Source organism: Zosterops lateralis (assembly GCF_965231275.1).
Source record: "Zosterops lateralis genome assembly, chromosome: Z".
Lineage (NCBI taxonomy): Eukaryota > Metazoa > Chordata > Aves > Passeriformes > Zosteropidae > Zosterops > Zosterops lateralis.
The window spans coordinates 45,811,916-45,830,077 of NC_139800.1; the positions used below are offsets into that span (position 1 = coordinate 45,811,916).

An 18,162-nucleotide genomic window follows, 5' to 3' on the forward strand; every position below is an offset into this window, starting at 1 on the left:
ATAGTAATTTTGTACCTGTGAAAAAATTTTAAACTGCCACAGCAATTACATGTTTTTGTACAGTTACATCTCCAAGTAATCTTTCTTTGTTTATGGATCCTCTTGCTTCTTTTCTTTTCTCCCTGTCTCTCCAGATCCTGGATATGAACATTTTAAGATAGCAGAAAAATCCCATGGTAATTGGATCAAACTGTATTTAGAGGGGAATAATTCAGAAATACTCTTAAATCTTGGCAAGAAGGTCCTGAAGCAATACTTGGAGGCCCTCAAGACTTTGAGCTCTTCATTAAGCAAACAAGTGGCACAATATGACATGTATTCAATGATGGTGGGGACTGTGATCATTATGGAGGTATGAAAATAGATCATTCTATGAAAAAGCTAAGCGCACAAAAGTAAAGTATCATGGTATACAGTATACACTTACTGGTCTTTAAAATTACTGAGTATGGGTTCTTAGGGTTGGCTGACATTCTGCTTGGATAAAATCAATACGCCTTTTAAAGTAAAGTCTGGCCTTCAAAATGATTCAAGAGTGCTTCTGATATGAATTATGTTTTAGTGTAGCTAGTTACAGTAGATATGCAGATGTGCTACAACTTCAATTACTCCTGTATTAGCTAGCCTTCTATTCTTGAGTAGCTTTACCACATTAGGGGAAAAAAAAAAGTTTGGCAAGTAAATCCCTAGCTGTTCCTCTTTATTTAATATTGAGTATAGCTGCTCCAGACAGGCAATACCTTATATGGCAAATTTTTACAGTTCTAGGAATTGTTCTTGTACTGATAGATTAAGGATCCTGAAATAAATACTTGCTGTAGGGTTACATCTTTGTATCTCCCATAGTTATGAGGATAAGATGTACCATATCTTTAATTTTAAGTGGATCTCTCCAACTGATGTTTTGGGGAAAACTCAAGTGCTGAGTCTCCTTTGTCATGGTAGGGCTCTATGCCTTGTCTCCCATGCACACCTGTCTGCATACAGAGTGCTTCTGAAGTGGCTCTCTGGTAGACTGCTCAGTGGGGTTTGTCTCTCTGCTGATCACTTCACAGGAATGAATTCCATGGTGCCCTTGGGTAGATGAGATGGTAGGTTCTATTCCTGCTTTACAGGTGGAAGATCTGGAGGTGGACAAAGTTCAGTGCAGAGCTGAAGATGCATATCTTTCTTTGTTCCTTGGTTTCCAGAAGCTATGCATTCAAGCTGTAGACAATTTAGATCTGAAACACTGGATTATTTTTTTTTTTTCTGGAATGCAGTTGTAGATGCTTACTATTTCTGGAAAACAGATCTTACATGTTATATGCAATCAGCCTCAAAGAAATATGCAGCTACTAACCACAGAAATTGCTGTTGAGAAGTGTATGCTCAGCATGTCTGTAAAAGTCCAGCAAAATGATTGCAGTTTTTTCTTTTCTCCAGTGCAATGCTCAAGAAACTGCCTTGCTTTCCAAAATGGTTTTGTCTTGATATTGATTTTCCACCTTCACTGAATAAATAAGAACAGAGAAACTCAGATGTTGCTTCAAACTACACAGATGCTATAAATGCCAATTATCCTGTTTCAGATGAGAAGAATACCTCTGAGACATGAACTGATAACAGTGCGTTTGCTCAAAAGACTTAAATTTCATTTGGTAGATGTCTACAGTTTGAGCCTTTTCCTGCCATGAGTGCTGCTTTAGTTTTAATTTTGAGCAATGAGCTGAACTGTAAGACTTAAGCCAATGCAATACTCAAAACTGCATATTTTCTTAACCAAATGAAATATGCAGTAGAATATGAAGAAGCAGGAGACTATTGCAAAGCTTTGCTTTTTTTTTTTCTTTTTTTTTTTTTTCTCTTTTCTTTTCTTTTTTTGGTCTACTTTACTGTGCTTCACTGTAGTGTAGGAAAAATTTTAGGCATAGGTCTTCGCAAGTGACAGTGAAAGATTACAGGTTGACAATGGCCTGATAGAGTTGTTTTTGTTTTGATTTGTTTTCATCTTGCCCTAATACTGGCTGATTGAGGTCAGTCTAATCCTACTTCCATCACTGCAGCTTGCAAAGCATTTTAGCGTGTGGCTGAAGTTTCCCATTTTTTGGTAAAGGTTTATGTATGAGTAGCAGAAAGTTTCATTGTATTACTGATCTCTGCTGCTACAGTTACGTAAGACAAAACTTGGAATTCTGCCTGATCTGTGTTCAGGTCAGAGCAAAGTGAAAGTAAAACCAATAAAATCAATTAAGATAAGGAGAGATACAAGAAATAAATACTCTGAGAATTCATAAGCTAGAAATTCAGCATACACTTTGTGATAGTATGAGAACTTCCCCTCATTTGGGAAGCTATTTATCTCAGCAGGGTCTCATACATATGTATGTCTTCTACAGGAAATAAATTGCTTTTGAGAGAGCATATTAACTTCAGACATTTACAGATGACAAACAATGGGTCAAATTTGTTTGCTTAGGAACTGTTTTGATATTGGGAGTTCAAGGTCTTTTACAGGGAATGAAGGTCATACATATCATTGATTGCCACAGGTGAGGAGGCAAATGATGATTTATTAAACTTGAGAACTTGTATGTTTAAGCCCTTAATAAATGAAAGACAATATTGGGTGCTTCCATTTATGTTGTAGTATCTTACTGGGGGAGAAGAAATCCAACATAATTCTTCACAGGCTTTTTTGATAAAGTGCACATATTAGCAGAGTTACGTGGATGACAACAGAATGATTTTTTTATGAGAATTCTTACTGTACGTTTTAGCAAACCCAATTTTTTAGAGTATTAATCTCCTATTTTTTTTTCTAGGTTCTGCTACTGCTTTTGCTCAGTGTTCCAAAAGCCCTGAGCAAGCGGGCAGAATTTGAAGTGCCCCTCTCCCCTCCACTGTTCTCTCTGCTATTTTACTTGATGTGTCTGATGCTCTGTGCTGTTCATGTCATTGTATGCACATCAGCAGAAAGTTTGTGCTATTTCTGCAGTATGTCCTGGTTAACAGCAGTTGGAGTGATGATGCTGATTTCTGCACTCATGTGTGGTATTTTATCTGCTATTGCAAAGATCTTTGAGAATTCCAGACTTCCACTGAAGGTGAGAGCATGCACTAATTATGGTTCAAAATGTTTTATCTTTCATGTACTGTCTTTCATATACTGTCTTTTATCTTTCATAATACTGTCAGTTAAAATTTTGTTTTCTCTGTGTGCTTAAAGAAATTCTTATTTGTAATGTGAGTATGTATTATTTAAAATTGTGATTGAAATGTGCTGTGGTCACTGTGATATAATACCGACTGATGAAGATCTGAGAAGTGCTTAGACTTAATGTGAAGAATTTTGACTTAATTTAAAGAATTTTTTAAAATACTGTACAGTAATTTTCAGTTGACTTTATGAGATAAGAAATAGTTATGCCTTGTAGAAATCCTATGCTTTTACATAGTTAGGTTTCACAATTGCAATTAAAGCAAGAGGTATAATACTTTACAACAATGTGCACAAAGGACAGTGGTGATATAACAGACGCTAATGCTCTAGGAATAATATACTTTACCAATATACTTTTTCTTGTACTGGCATTATTAATGTTTGGCTTTTTTTTAATAGTTTTGAAAATTCAGCAGAGAGAACCAATTTAATCTGTCTATTCTACTTTTTAAGCTTAAGAAAGAGTTTGTTAAAATCTTTGGAGTTCTCAAAGTGTTCTTAGTGTGGGGAGTTTGTTATCTTCTGTATGTTACTTGAGGAGTTTTATTGTGTTCAATAGAATACAGGTAATTCCAAGGAAGTAGAATTTGCAGTGTCTTTTTTTCCACTGTGAAACTTAGTGTGTCAAGAGCTGTCAGTCATACCATAAAATCATCTTCTAGCTGTTTTTTCTACTGCTCATTAGTCATATTTTTGGAAGGTCCCTGATGTTCAATGGCTTCACAGCTCATACTACTCCATTCAATGGTACAACCTCTGTTCAATACACTCCTTTATCTGTGTTTAATGGAATCAAGCTTGGGAGTTTAGTACCTTTTTTTCAAGTGTGTGACAAGATGTGGCAGGTGCATTGTTTTAATGATATGACAACAACAACATGCTCTATCAAGGAAAAAAGTAAACTTTCTGACTTGCAGCATTTTGTAACAGCTATATTTCTTACAATTCAGATAATTTAGAATTCCTGAGTAAAGATTAATTTTGCACTCTGTGCAGATACGTGCTGTAATCCCTGAGTGTAGATTTAAATTCTTATAAGTAAGGTTGCTAATATATTATTCAAATTATACCAGATTATAATTTTGTTTCTATAATTTCTGACTAGTTTTTTTTAATAAAAAAAAAGAAGAAAGTAGTAGAAATAATAATAATTGAAATAATAATAGTAATAATAATTGAAATAATAATAGTAATAATAATTGAAATAATAATAGTAATAATAATAATAATAAATGCTTCAGTGTAGAAATCTCACATGTCCTTGGTGTGCAATGACAAACAACTATGAAATACAAACTTGTTTTTCATTGTTACTAGTTTTTCTAGTTTTAGTAAAGAGTAAAAATCTAAATACGATGAATTTTGTAGACCTGCATAAAATTTGCATACCTGCCACTTCAATAGCATGGAGAGCAATGACAACAGATGGTACATTTCTTCTCCAGGTGGATGGTCTCAAAGAATCACAGAAGGATAGAATTGTCTGGGTTGGAAGAGATATGAAAGATCATCCAGTTCCAAATCTCTTCCATGGGCAGGGACACCTTCCACTGGACCAAGTTGCTCAGAGCTCTATCTATCCTGATCTTCCAGGGATGTAGCTTCTCTGGGCAACCTGCTTCAAGTTGATAATACACAAATGAGTTTTTCAGCAATGTCTTCCAGGTTTGTGTGTATGTTTGATTTTTCAAAGCTGCGGCAGGTAGAAATAAAAAATACTGAATTCTTCATCCCTATTTGACCTTTGATCATATTCCTACTTGAGATATATCTGAAAATGTGGGAAGCCTAAATATATCTTACGAGGTTTAGACAAGATTGGCAAGATTAATTCTGGTTGAGGCAGACATAACTTTGTATTCAGACCTGTAGAAATACATTTTTGTCATCCTATCTTCACTCCTGTTCCATAGGTGACTAAATTACTGGATTTATCTCACTGCATCTGTCGGGGAGGCTTGCTGTCTCTCTTCAAATTCCAAAGCAAGCTTGAAATATCTTGTAGGTTTAGTTGGTACGTGCCTTTGTTCCAGACATATATATAAGCAGTGACTTGGTTCTGATTTACATTTTTACCAGTCTCAGGGCTGTTGTAGTGTAGCTGTGGTGGGGTTTTTTTCAGATGTGCTTAGACAAATAAAAAGCCTGGAAAAGGGTGAAAGGAGCAGTGTACAAATCTAGTGCTGCTTGTAATGCAGGTGTGTTCCAAACGTTCATCTCCATCTTTAATCCGCTTTCCAGTAGAATGCCTAGATGTTGGGGGAAAAATGGGTTGTTTTCATATGCTATGTGTTGATCTCAAAGAGACTTCTGTGTGAGTTACGGGTATCACTTACACTAAAATATCTCTGATTCCAAGTGTTTACAAAACACCTGTGCATCTCCACATTGCGAATCTGCCTTTGGGGTCCAGTTCTGAAAGAATTCTGAAGTCCTGGTGTTCTGACGGTGGGAATAGAATCCTGAATCTCAGCTTTCTGGTTAAAAAGAAAACTAAAAACCCTTTTCTAAGCTCAAGCTATATGATAAAATGTAGGTATTTTAAAAGTAATTAAGCTCTTCTGTTAATGGGTTCAGAGCTTTTTTCCTTCAAATTGTTTCCGTTTACATCTAAAGATTTCTCTGAAGTGCTTCTCATTTGTAATGCTTTTTTTACCCCACTGTGGCTTAATATAGAAACTGATTACCAAGTTCATGAATTTTCTGAAGACCAGTGCAGGCAGTGTTATCATCTGCTTCCTGACTGTTATTTATAGATTTTGATTGCTGTGTTTCGAGCAGAACCAGTCTCTTCTTTTAATGATACTTCAGGCTTTAAATAGTTCTGCAGCTCTTTATTAATTCTAGAAAATTGTTAAAAATTTTAACTTCTTTTTCATAGTTTTACTGTAATTCCTTGTTTGATTTAAGCATGGTATTTACTACTACTAATTGTGAGGTTTTTGCCCTGTGTCTGATAGAAATAAAACGTAACAGTTTTTTTTTTAACTAGAATACAGAAGTTAAGGCTTGCCAAGTAGAGGTTTTGAGAATTTTCATTATGCAGTGTGTTATAATTGTATAAAAACACACATAATTATAGTGTGTTTTTATTACATCTACAAAATGTCCTTGTTTCAGTTTATTTTAAATCACCTGTTCATTTAACAGTATTTTTGATTTTCCTCCTTTGTTTGATATTCTTGATGAATTGAACAGTGTTACTTTTTAATGCAATTGCACCTAAAATACTTCCTGGCATTTTCTGACTTGGGGAGAAAAAAGGTGATTGGGTGGTGTCTTTACCATATAGCGTTCAAAAATTATCCTAAACTGCTGTGAAAATGTAGGAACAAGTGTGATCTGTAATACTTTGTCATGGAAAAGTTACCGTCATAGAGAATCATTATAGGTTTCAGGGAGCTCAGGTATCAGAAGCAAACATAATGATAAGTGTTCAAATTGTGAGTGATGGTGAGGGTGAAAAAAAAAAGTTTCTCATCTGAAAAGTAGTTGCGGAATTTCTCAGGCATTAACAGTAGATTAACCACAAAAAAACCCAGATAACTGGAATAAGACTCAGAACACAGACTATAGGAGGTTTTACTTCAAAGTGAAGAAATTTCAAAATCTAATGATCAAAGGTGCATGTACTCTGTCATTAATGTACTGACACTTTTGCAAGCTAGCAAAGTATGTTCAAAGGTAGGGCAGAGAGGTCAGTTTCCGTATTGCTTAAATACTAGTGCTGATACAGTACTTATTAAAGCTGCCTTGGCTTGGGAGATTATATGCTTACATCATATGAACCTGGCATTTAAAGATTTCTAAACAAAAGCTTCTGTTTTAAGTTTTTTGCCAAGATATCAAACAAACTGAAAGTCATACAGGTTTTTTAGTATCTAGAGTGTCTGCTGAGTTCCTGAGGGCTGGAAATGTTCAGCAGCTGGAAAAAGAGAGCTGTGAATATCAGGGTAAGACCTACATTTCAATGCCTTTAAACCGAATCTTAAAACTAGATACAATCTAAATAATCTAAGGTCAGACTGTATTTGACACCATACTCATGGCATTCGTAATAAGGCACAGTTCAAATATAAGGGATTAGAAGTAAATTCGGAAAACCTTGATGAAGTTGTTTCCAGAATTTCTTAAGATTATCAAGGCTCAGAAGATCATAATTTGCATCATAATTCTTAATTTTGCATAGTGATTTAACTCTGATCTGAAGTGTGGTTTATCAGTAAATGTCATTGGATTTTAATCCTTTGATGTGAATGTAAGAGTAATTTTTTTCTCTTTTCACTCAAGTTGTGAGAGACAAGCAGGCAAGAAATACAGATTTCTGACCCTGGACATTTCACATTAATGCCATCGTTTTAATGAGGTTTTTGCGTGTTCCCAATTGATAATGAATCACTTCTTCAGTTTTCATATCAGTTCCTGACAGTAACCAGATACAAGAGACCAATACTACTATAGATTTTATGTTATGTCTTACAAAGAAGACAAATTATATCACAGACTTCTTCATTCTCATTTATATAGCATCTCAGATTCCTTTGTCTCTGTGAGCAGATGGTCCTTACATGCTCATTTATTTAGTTAACCAAGAGCTTTAAGGTCACCACGATAGAATTATTGGAATTTAAACTTGCTGAAGATCCATCATGTACTGTTCTTGTCCCAGCTTTGTGAAATTCATGCTCTTTGGTCTTTGCAGCGACTACCTTGTCCTTTTGTTCCAAATACCAGCTTATGGTATTTGCTTTTCAGAACAGAGTACTAAACAAACCTGAATGGTCTTTAGAACACCAAAGAAATTTCAAATGCTAGTAAATGTAGGTTGAACTTGGACATTTTTCCAGATTATTAGTGTTTTGTTTCCTCCATTATTGTTGTGTGTAACCTCATGGAGACTTCTTCAGTTGTGTGGGATTTTTTTTTTGTGTGTGTTGATTTGTGTTGTAGGGGTTTTTTAAGTGAAATTGCTTTAATGTAATGTGTTCTTTAACAACACACGAAATGAAGGAAATGTGAATAGGTCATAATTGTAGTTAAAGCTACTGCATTCTTTCACATACATCTCATTAAATTTTGATTTTGCAAAAGTTTCTTTTCCCTAAAGCTAAGTTCCTAATAATGTTAACTATCTTCTTGCATTGTGTGTTTGTTGTCTTCTCTGTGTAATGTTGTCTTGCTTTTTGAACAAAAATACATATGCTGCAGTCAGTAAGTCACGAACATAAGTGATACTTGCATTTAAGATGCACAGACATACTTATATTGTTTATACCTGCTTTCTTGTTATCTGCTCAAAGGTCAGTTTTGATTCCATTTTCTTTTAACATGATTTAAACCATGCAGGAATTTTAATACACTGTACATCTTTTAATTTAGTAGGTTCTGTGAAATTTGCCTGTGTGAATATTCATGATTTTTTAAAAAGTTTGTTCATAGGTCACATATAGGAAGATGATGTGGTTAAAATACACAGTTAAAGAAATGAATGTGAAAGTAGCTTCAGAGATCTTTGCTCTTAAGTAAAAATGGCATGCAGTAATTTCAATCTGGCTTTTACATTTTTGTTTTATTGGGTGCTTAAAATGCAGTTCAAGAGATACTCCATGATATTCTGTAATAGTGCAAAATGAGATAAAATAAAATAGTAATGTATGATTTTTGACAATGTCTTTCTCAAAATTTTTCACAAGCATGTATGATATTCTATTTGTTAAGGTGCGTTAGGAACCTCCTGCTAGTTCCAGTGTCCTCTGGCACTTGCTTTTACTTGCTCCGGTCTCAAGTTTTTGATATGCAGATTGGTCCCCTTCTTGCAGTGGCATCTTGGAACGCCCACAGATGGGACAGGGAGTGGAGTTGAACAGAAGATAGGAGGGGATTTAGTAAGATAGGATGGACCACAGTGACCTGGCACAGGGCTCAGTCAGAGATGTGTAATGGCTTCTGCTTGTATGTAACTGAATCCTTTCTCCTTCCTCCTCTTACTTTGCCCCTTTGTTTCCTGTTCCTCATCACCCCCTCTTCTCCACTGCTGACACTTTCTTAAGGCTTCTTTTTTTTCATTAAGCTCTGCTTAATGAGTTGGTACAGATCCACAGGCGCTATCAGATATCTGTAAAATCCATGCATTGTCACTTCCCCCTTATCTGTTACAGTGTCCAGACTGATGCTCTTCAGAGCTATGCTTGTGATTTCTTATTAGCCTGTCAATTAATGGCTGAAGAGTTTTGGTCACCTTATGATCTTCCTTAGTGCATGCTTATCATGGCTGTGCCTCTCTGTGGTCTTTTTATGGCTTTCTCTGTGAGCTGAAATGGTTCGTTACCTGATAACAGTAAGAACCAGAACTGGGTGCTCTCAATTTCCTCATGTCCTTATGCTTTCTCTTTAGCCCTATCGTTGAAGGTAGTGATGATATGGCAATTTCAATTAGCTGTTGAGAACAGGAAATTGAGCTAATGTAGGCATTAGACAAAAAATATTGTGGTTTTAGATAAGCACAGTATGTGAAGTAAATAATCAGTGGATAAAGGTTTAAAATACATTTTATGGTGAAAGATGCATTTCAAGCTAAGCAAAGTCAAGGGGGCCATCAGGCAGTAACTTTGTTAACTTGAGTAGTGAAGGTTGTAACTGTGTTGAGTTGAAGATATCATAGATTTCAACTATTAGAGAATTACTTATTATCTATATCTCAAGGTTTCTGCAGGATTTTATTTTTACTTCTACAAATATGCAACAGGGTGTGAACTTCTTTTGAACCTTCTGTTACAGGGTGGTAGGGAATCTTAAACTGTACAGTTGCGATGATTATTCATAGAGAAGTTTTATTCCTTAAACAGAATGCAGTTTTAAAAATTATTACTATGTTGTCATGCTGAGTGTGCTTCACTGAAATGTGTATTTTATAAATTTTTGAGATTTCTTAAGATAGAAATAAGCTATCCTGCTGTTTATTTTGTTTTCATTGCTGTAAATTGCTGTAAGGACACTATGAATACTTAGAAGTGAAATTTTTAAATTTTTATATACTTTTTTTTTTTTTTTTAACAGAATCCCATTGTGTCCAGTTCTAACTGGTCAGAAATAGATGCTCTGATTCTGGCTGGAACTCTTTGCCATGTTTTGAGTTTGGGGGCAAGCAGTTTTATAGAAGAGGAACATCAAACCTGGTATTTTCTTATCAATACGCTTTGTTTGGTGCTATGTCAGGAACAGTGTAGAAATAATTTTCTTCTGAAAGAATGTGATCCTCAACATAGCACCAGTGTGAGACAAAATTCTGATTGTATCGGGGAAACCTCTGAGAGCAAGAATATAGACATTCCAGCAGCAAGTAATTCGAAACTGGGCAGGGCCACCTCTTCATCTGAATTCATAAAAGGATCAGATAAGTGGCTAAGTGTAGCAACTCCGTGGATCATCCTTATTTGCTGTCGGCTGCTTCGATCCTTGAATCAGACAGGTGTCCAGTGGGCTCATCGGCCAGACTTCGGACACTGGTTGACAAGGTGGGTTTCTGGTTTACTGTCACATTTTCTGCCTTATTTAAAAATGAATGTGTGTTTCATTTGGTGACATGTTTTTTTTCTATGCATCTCTGATCAGAAATCGCTGCAAACATACAAAGCAGATAAACCGCGGCATAAAGTGGCATAAAGAATTTTTCATTGCTATTTCATGCAGGAGTAATTAGTTGTGTACTATCAATAATTTATAATCTTTGCCCTGCACCATAACTTACCTAATTAATGCCAATTATACATGATAGGTTTATCAGAAGCAAAAAAGTAAATATTTTCCATGCGTAAGTCAACGGTGTCTGGTTTGAGAAATTAAAAATCACTTAATAGAATTAAACTCTTGAAATTAAGGCAGGAAGATTCTGCATAATTCCAAAATTTATGAAGTCACAGGAGAAGATGCCACACATAAAATTCTCTCTTGTCTATCACATGCTTGTAATGTGTGGGTGAAAAGATGAAGGAATTATTTTTGAGTGTAATATGATAAACAAGAAAGGGAATTTTTTATAACTGAAAGTACAGCAGAGAAGAGCTTCTGCTTTTTATAATACCTTTCAGTATTTTTAAGAACTGCAGTTATTATTCAGTGACACTTGAACTGTCTCATGTACTTCAGTTAGTGGATGGAGAAGCAATACTTTTTGACTGTCCAGTCAAGGTTTTGCAAACAGCAGATGAAGAGACTTTGCTGTGTAAGATAAATAAATTTATTGCCAGTGTCTTACAACACATGGATGAAATGTCATTCATCATTCATTAAAAATGACATGAGCAAATGGACTAATACGAGACTTGTTATTGCTTGGCAGCCTCACAGATGAAATGCTAATTGCAATGACAGGCATGAGTGCTGAAAGACATGAGTTATGAGGGAATTTATCACGTTATAGCAGTTGTTCTATTACCAGAGTTTTCACCATGCATTTCTGCTCTTGAGGTGAGGACATCAGGAAAAAATGTCATATTTCCTACATCAAGTCCATATGATAGATAACTCACTCCTTCATTATGAGCTAAGTCAATGTATGAGCAGGATGAGGTGTGATTTGCTGTGACTGTGAGGATTTTTACAATTAATCCTGAACATCTGTGAAAGATTTATTTGCCCAGGAATGTCCTGAGCCAGATTTTTTCTTCAGACTGTTAGTCCTTTTCTTTGGAGTGTGCTGGTGCCACAAGGCCACAAAACAAGGACCTGATACTCCTGCAGCTGAAAACTTTGGTTTGTTTCAGATACATGCTTTTATGCATGTGGTCAACCAGAGATGTGTATTTACTCTTGGAAATATTACCAGACGTCTCAAAATTGTGTGTGCATGTATCTTGACTTAACTTTCAAAGATCTTGTCTTACTTTAGTATGCTCCCTCCTCTGATTTCATGGTGCTAAGTATGCCTGGAAAGCAGCAAAACCTTTTGTAGCCTTGGGCTGTGTCGATCTCACGAGGATAACACAGGTGCAGTGTAGACTGCAGATAGAGCAGGTGCTTCCTAATTTATAAGAAAAGTGGGAAATCCTATGTGCCTGGCTCTAATACTAGTTGCCTGTCAGGAACTTCTAAGCAGCCCACTGAGGTAAACCCAAGGCTTTTTACATCTGTTTTGGCTTATTCTGGTTCTTTTTGTTGTTGTTGAGGAAGGAGAGGGGAGAAGGGAGGGAGGAGTCTGTTCTTGTGTTTGATTTTTGTCCCTGTGAATTGGAATTCATGTGAATTTAATATGTCTGTCTGTATCTTTCTGTGTACTGGGTAAACTTCTAACTGGAGCCATAGTTGAATGCAGGGTAAGAAATAGCCTTCCTCCATCTTCTGGTGAGGTTCTTCAAATGCAGCTGCACATGCTGTTAGTTACCTTTGCTAGAAGGGCATGTTGCATTCTGATTGTTCAATGTGGGTCCACCCAGGTGCTCAGAGTCTATCTCTGAAAAGATAGTCAGCCCCCAGTCTGTCCTGTTATGTGTAGCTTTTTCTTCCAAGATGCAGGACTTTCCTCTTGCCCTCTTTGAACCCCATAAGATCCCTGGGGGGCAGTTTCTCCAGGCTGTCAAAGGGCCTTTGAGTATCAGCAGACCCACCCTACTGTATCAACCATTCCTCCCAGTTGTATTGTGTGCAGACTTGCTGAGGGGGCACTGCCCCGTTGTCCAGATTGTTAGCGAAGACGTTAAACAGTGGTCCCAATGGGGACCAATGCTGAGTCCTGGGCTTGACAGATAGTGTCTGCCCTCTAGGTGGACTTAGTGCTACTAATGGCACTTCTGTGAATTCAGCATTTTTAGCACTTTTCAGTCCACCTGGCTATCCACTTTTCTAGCATGAGATTGCCTCATGGGAATGTTATGGGAGCTGGTGTTAAGAACCTTGTTAAAGCACAAATAAACAACAGTGCCTGCTTTGTGCTCTTCCATTAAGCTTGTCTCATCACAAAAATATGTCAGGTTGATAAAGTATTCTACTTCATAAAGCCATCACAACCCTCTTAAAGCTGTCTGCCTCCCCCTTCAGTAAGGCTCGAGTACAGCAGTTGGTATCAAAACAAAACCGTCAGATTTTTACAGGTGAATTTCTTCCTCTATTCCCTACCAGATTATCGCCTCACTTTGATTGTATTTTCTTAGGTTTTGAAGGAAGTAGAATAGAAAAGATTGTACATCTGTACTCTCAGGCTATGACTGATCATTTGGCTAAAATAGTATACTATAGGAGCTTTTGCCATACAAGGCAAGGAACTTGCTCTCTTTCTCCTCACCTCATTGGCCTTGTATTTTACCTGTTTCTGTGTCAGTATGGTGAGCTAAATCACTGAATAGACGTGTCTGGAAAAATTACTCAAGATGGCATGGGAAACTCTTGGCTTTCAGTTGGATCACTTCTCATTCTGATTTACCATCCAACTTCACAGGCAAATGGGCTGGCTTAGTAACAGGAATGCAGGAAGGACAGCATATACATATACAGTATTTCAGCACTGCTGTTGTTGAAATTACTTAAGAAGAGAATGTGGAAGTGTCTGCATCTTTTGAAGTGCTGCAGCCAAACATTTTTTTCTTTCTGCCATTGTCAAACATTCCTTACTAAAACCCACTTGTCTTTCAAATCTAATTGAGAAAGAAGCAAGGATTCCCTGCCTTATACTTTGGGAGGCTTAAAAAGATTATACAACAGTCCAGAGTGTTGTGCCATGGCAGACTAAGAGGATGTGTGATTAGGACTGTCACTGTCATAGTTCTGCCTTCTCCCTTTCATTGGTGTAACTACTTCTGCTGTATTTAGGGACCAAATGAAAAAAATATAGCCCTGGCAGCCCTGCCACAGATTGGCTCAGGCTGCTGTGGAGTTACCTCTTGGCTTAAAACAATGGAGCAATTTTCAGCCTAACAGGAGGATATTATGTATGTCTGCATGCTGACCTATACTTCAGTTGCAATGTAGAGTTAAAAGATTAGTAATATTTGAAGTATGACAGTTTTTGGACTTGAATGATGGGATGTAGTTGAGTGTATGACTCTGTTATGGCTCACTGAACAAGCGTCAGACAGTTTAGTAAATGATGCAACTAAATCTTTACACATCCTGTGGTCTATAAAGTGTCTGGGAATTCCTATTTGGCCAGTGTGCTTGCATTTTCTTGGTAGAGGATTTTAACATCTTTTTTACTTCTCCTTCACATGATATTAGATGTCTGTTTCCCTAGTGATTTGATCAGGATTGAGATGATGTGTTTTTCTTATAGCATGAATTGGTGATAAAGTGAATTGCATAAAGCACTTATTTTTCTTCCCAAAATGCATTGTTAGTCTCTAAGGTTGACTGTTACTCTGTTTTTAGTGTTAGTATAATTGGCATAGTTATGTCTTAATAGTGTGTTTTTTACTAATAAGAATTTGGAACCTTAATTAGATATTGTATGTGCCCTTGTTAGTTTGAGTTTGAACTACTCAGGCTTTTTCTAGCCAGCCTTCTATTTTGTCTCTAAGGTAAACTAATGAACAAATGGCCCTCTTTTTTTGTTCCTTTGTATTGATCTTTTGGACATCTCTGCTTATGCTCAGAATAGTATTTTGCTTAACTGGACAGTGCTTAAGGGGCTCAGCATTTAAAACAGAGACACAGTTGTCCAGATTTTCCTGTTTGCTGTAAGCATCAAAGCACAGAAAATCAATCTACCTATTGTGTGTTGAATTCGGCTACTAGGAATGCTTTCAGCAGTGCTGAAATAAGGAAAATGTTCTTTGTTATTTGCAGACAGACTGTGAAACCTGAAAAATATTTTGGTGGGAAAATGAGCAAAAGAAAATCAGACAGTAGATGAAATGGAAGAAAACATGCAATCTAAATCTGACTGGAAGTCAGGTATTCTTTTTGACTGGTTGGTATTCAGTTAGCTTTATTTGGCTGTTAATCTTGGTCAGTGCTGATACTTGAAAGGTGTCAGAGCTGCTACATGGCAGTGTCAGCTTGAAGAGAAGTGACAAGAAGCATCAGCATAGGAAGGTGATAATATATTCTTTTAATAATGTACTTAACCGTCCCCAAATGTCCTTCCCCTCAAAACTAGCACACCTTGTGACTTGTATTCAGTTGTAAAATGCAAGAAACAATTAAAAAAGGCTTTATCCACTTAAGTTATTAATCATGCACATTTACAATTCCATTCACTCTATTTGTATTTGCAGTAATGAGGTGAGGTTCCAAGCAGTGGAAGAAAATGTCTTCAACCTTCATTCTATTACCAGAGGTATGAGTGTAGACCACAAGCCATTACAGGAAGAAGATAGAGCCAAAGTACTCTTTTTTCTTTCTGTTCTCACCAGATTTTCACTCAGGGGGCTATTGGTTCTTCACTTTCAGTTTTGTGGTTTGTGCAAAACCAAGGACATGGCAGCTGAGATCAGAGTATGTTTGTGCTTGTATTTCTGAGCAGACTATCAAAACCATATAGAACATTGCTAAATGATAGGGCTCTCTGGAAGCAACTACCATCTCCTTTCAAATGTTGTGCTAATTACATGTGCTTTTAGCTGCTTAACTGTAGGAACCTTGGCTGGAAAACCTTGAAACTGTAGGTGATTTGTGTTGACCTGACTTTGCTTGCTGTAAATTCTTTTCTTGTTTCTCTAGCAAATGCTATGAAAAACTTGGGTAGTTTTTGTTTGTTTTTTAACAGATTTGTATGATTCAAAAAATTCCAAATAGAGATCACAGAACACTATTACTAGAAAATGTACACATGAGATGTATGTTAGTCCCTGTGCTAGCAGTCAAGAATGAAAATTCAGTGTGTATGGAATTTTTAGATAAAGAGACAAAGATGATGATGAGGGTATACTGTTATTTATCCCTGATTTGTCTTGCTATCATACAATGAGTAGCCAGGGAGAATATGACCTGAATGCTTAATTTTTTTTATAAATGCTCATTTGAAAAGTTTAGTGGCTACTAAATTAGTTTTTTATGGTTTGATCATAAAGAAGGTGGTGTGTGCGTTATTTTCACAGGTTGCTGCAGGAGTCCAGTATTTCTGCTCTCTCCATGTGTAGAGGAAGAATAATTGGGAGGAGAAACACCAAGACTACATTTTCTGTCTCATAGTGTTCTAGATCTTATTCCTCTCACTTTTCTCCAGTGGCTTTTGGAGAACAGTGCATCTCTTGGGAGTTTTGTTAAGATGTATGAACTACTTGACTGGGTTCTGCATGGAGAACTAACAAGACAATTTATCTGCCCTCCAGCCTTTCCTCTGTGACTTTTCAAGCACAACAGCTGGAACAGCTATTGGTCAAGCTCCTAATAAAGTGTATACTAGGGAATAGGAAAGTAAACCTGTTTGAAGCACAGTAATTTTTATTAAATCAGAGATAAAACTGGAGTTTTGTAAGTGTGGTTGAATTCAATGTGGGTAACAGCCCAGGCACACTGTTAGTTTCCTGAAGTTAGGGATCTGTTATCATGGGATTTTGAGTTGTGGAAAACAGAAGATGGAGCCCTTAGCTCTCTAAATCTACGTGATGTCCTTAACTGAAAGCAAATTTAACAAATTTAATGGTTTTATATTATTTGGGATACTGGGAATATTTCCAGTAGGCAGGGGTTAGCAGGCTTTCTGGAACTACATATTAAAGCATGGGTGCAGATCTTTGCCTTACTACCCCCTTACATTTTGCAGTGCTAATTCCTAGTACTGAAGATTTAAATATATAATACTGGCAGCATGCTCAGTGAAATGCCCTTGATTCTGGAATGAGTATTACCTATTTAACATGCAGGGAAACAAAGCTGTATCTGTGATCTTCTCTGTCAGTGATGCAAATTTTGTGTCTATCTCTTGAATGTATTGGCACAATACAAGGTGCTGTAGTTGCATACGGGAATCAGATTGAGCTAATTAGTTTGTGTGTGTGTTTTTTAAACTATGTAAGTGTATTTTTGGTCATTTTGGGTAGGTAATGTGTTCTGTAGGTAGTAGGGTACATGATGTGTCTAAAATTAAGCAAATTCATATATAGTTATTTCAAAAGACAGTTCTAATCCTGTAGTGCAAAAATCTTTTGTGTAGTGCTAGGAAATTAAATGCTGTAGTATAAGGAAAATACACTTTTTCAAAATGCATAAATAACAAAACCCTAGTTTAAAAGCAGTAGACCCTTTTCCATTATGCAATATGCGGCTCATTTTTTATATAATTAACAGAATAACTAGCATATGGTGGAACACAATAATTACACTTTTAAATATACATGCTTGAATAGAAAACCTCATTAATAAAACTGCTTTTCTAAAAATATTAAAATATTTTACCATACCTCTTGGAAAGTTAATACAGATACCACTGCAATGATTAATTTGGTGCTGTATTAATTAATACAGTTTATTTAATACAGTGCTTTAGCTAAGGCTCTATCAAATGTGTTTAGCACTAATTATTATTTTAAAAGGGTTTTTTGGTTTGTTTTTTTTCCCCAGCTCTGAACATAAACCTGAACTCTCCTTCTTGGCTGCAGTCTCCCTTCTTATGATCTTCTTTCTGGTTCAAAGAAGATGCTCCCTGGTTTCAAAGATTGCTATGGCACTCGGGCTCCTGGGAGTCTACAGTTACCGGGCAGCTATAGGAAATGTCATATTTCCATGGCAACATGGTGGCAAAGATATTTCAAAGTAAGTTTATCGGCAGATAAGTAACTGTTTCTGGCAAGATGTTGAACTCTTTGGCTATAGGGATGAGGTGAACAGGATGTTCTAGGTTGGAATTATATTTTTAGGAATAGAATTGTAGTTTGTAAGTGACCAGCACTGAATTTTTGTGATGTGTGCTTAATTTTAAGCCACACGAAGTGGCTTATGACTGTGACAGATGAGAAGCCAATCAGATAACAATTAATATGAGGAAAATCTAGTAGTAATACTCTATATTTTTGCTACAAAAAACTCCAAAT

General features: G+C 36.4%; 1 protein-coding gene across 7 annotated transcripts in view; it reads left to right on the plus strand.

Annotated features, from left to right (window-relative positions):
* The window catches only part of PIGG (phosphatidylinositol glycan anchor biosynthesis class G (EMM blood group)), an 89,308-nt gene that overhangs the window by 19,881 nt on the left and 51,265 nt on the right, over positions 1–18,162 (plus strand). For 3 of the 7 annotated variants that reach the window (XM_083884211.1, XM_083884210.1, XM_083884212.1), the window contains exons 7-10: positions 135–352; positions 2,805–3,086; positions 10,259–10,716; positions 17,693–17,884. In XM_083884211.1, coding sequence (XP_083740337.1) covers positions 135–352; positions 2,805–3,086; positions 10,259–10,716; positions 17,693–17,884 — 1,150 coding nt within the window. Of the gene's footprint in view, positions 1–134; positions 353–2,804; positions 3,087–10,258; positions 10,717–14,974; positions 15,083–15,405; positions 17,430–17,692; positions 17,885–18,162 lie in introns of those variants that run through there. The other 4 variants (XM_083884214.1, XM_083884215.1, XM_083884213.1 and 1 more) reach the window with 4 other exon arrangements.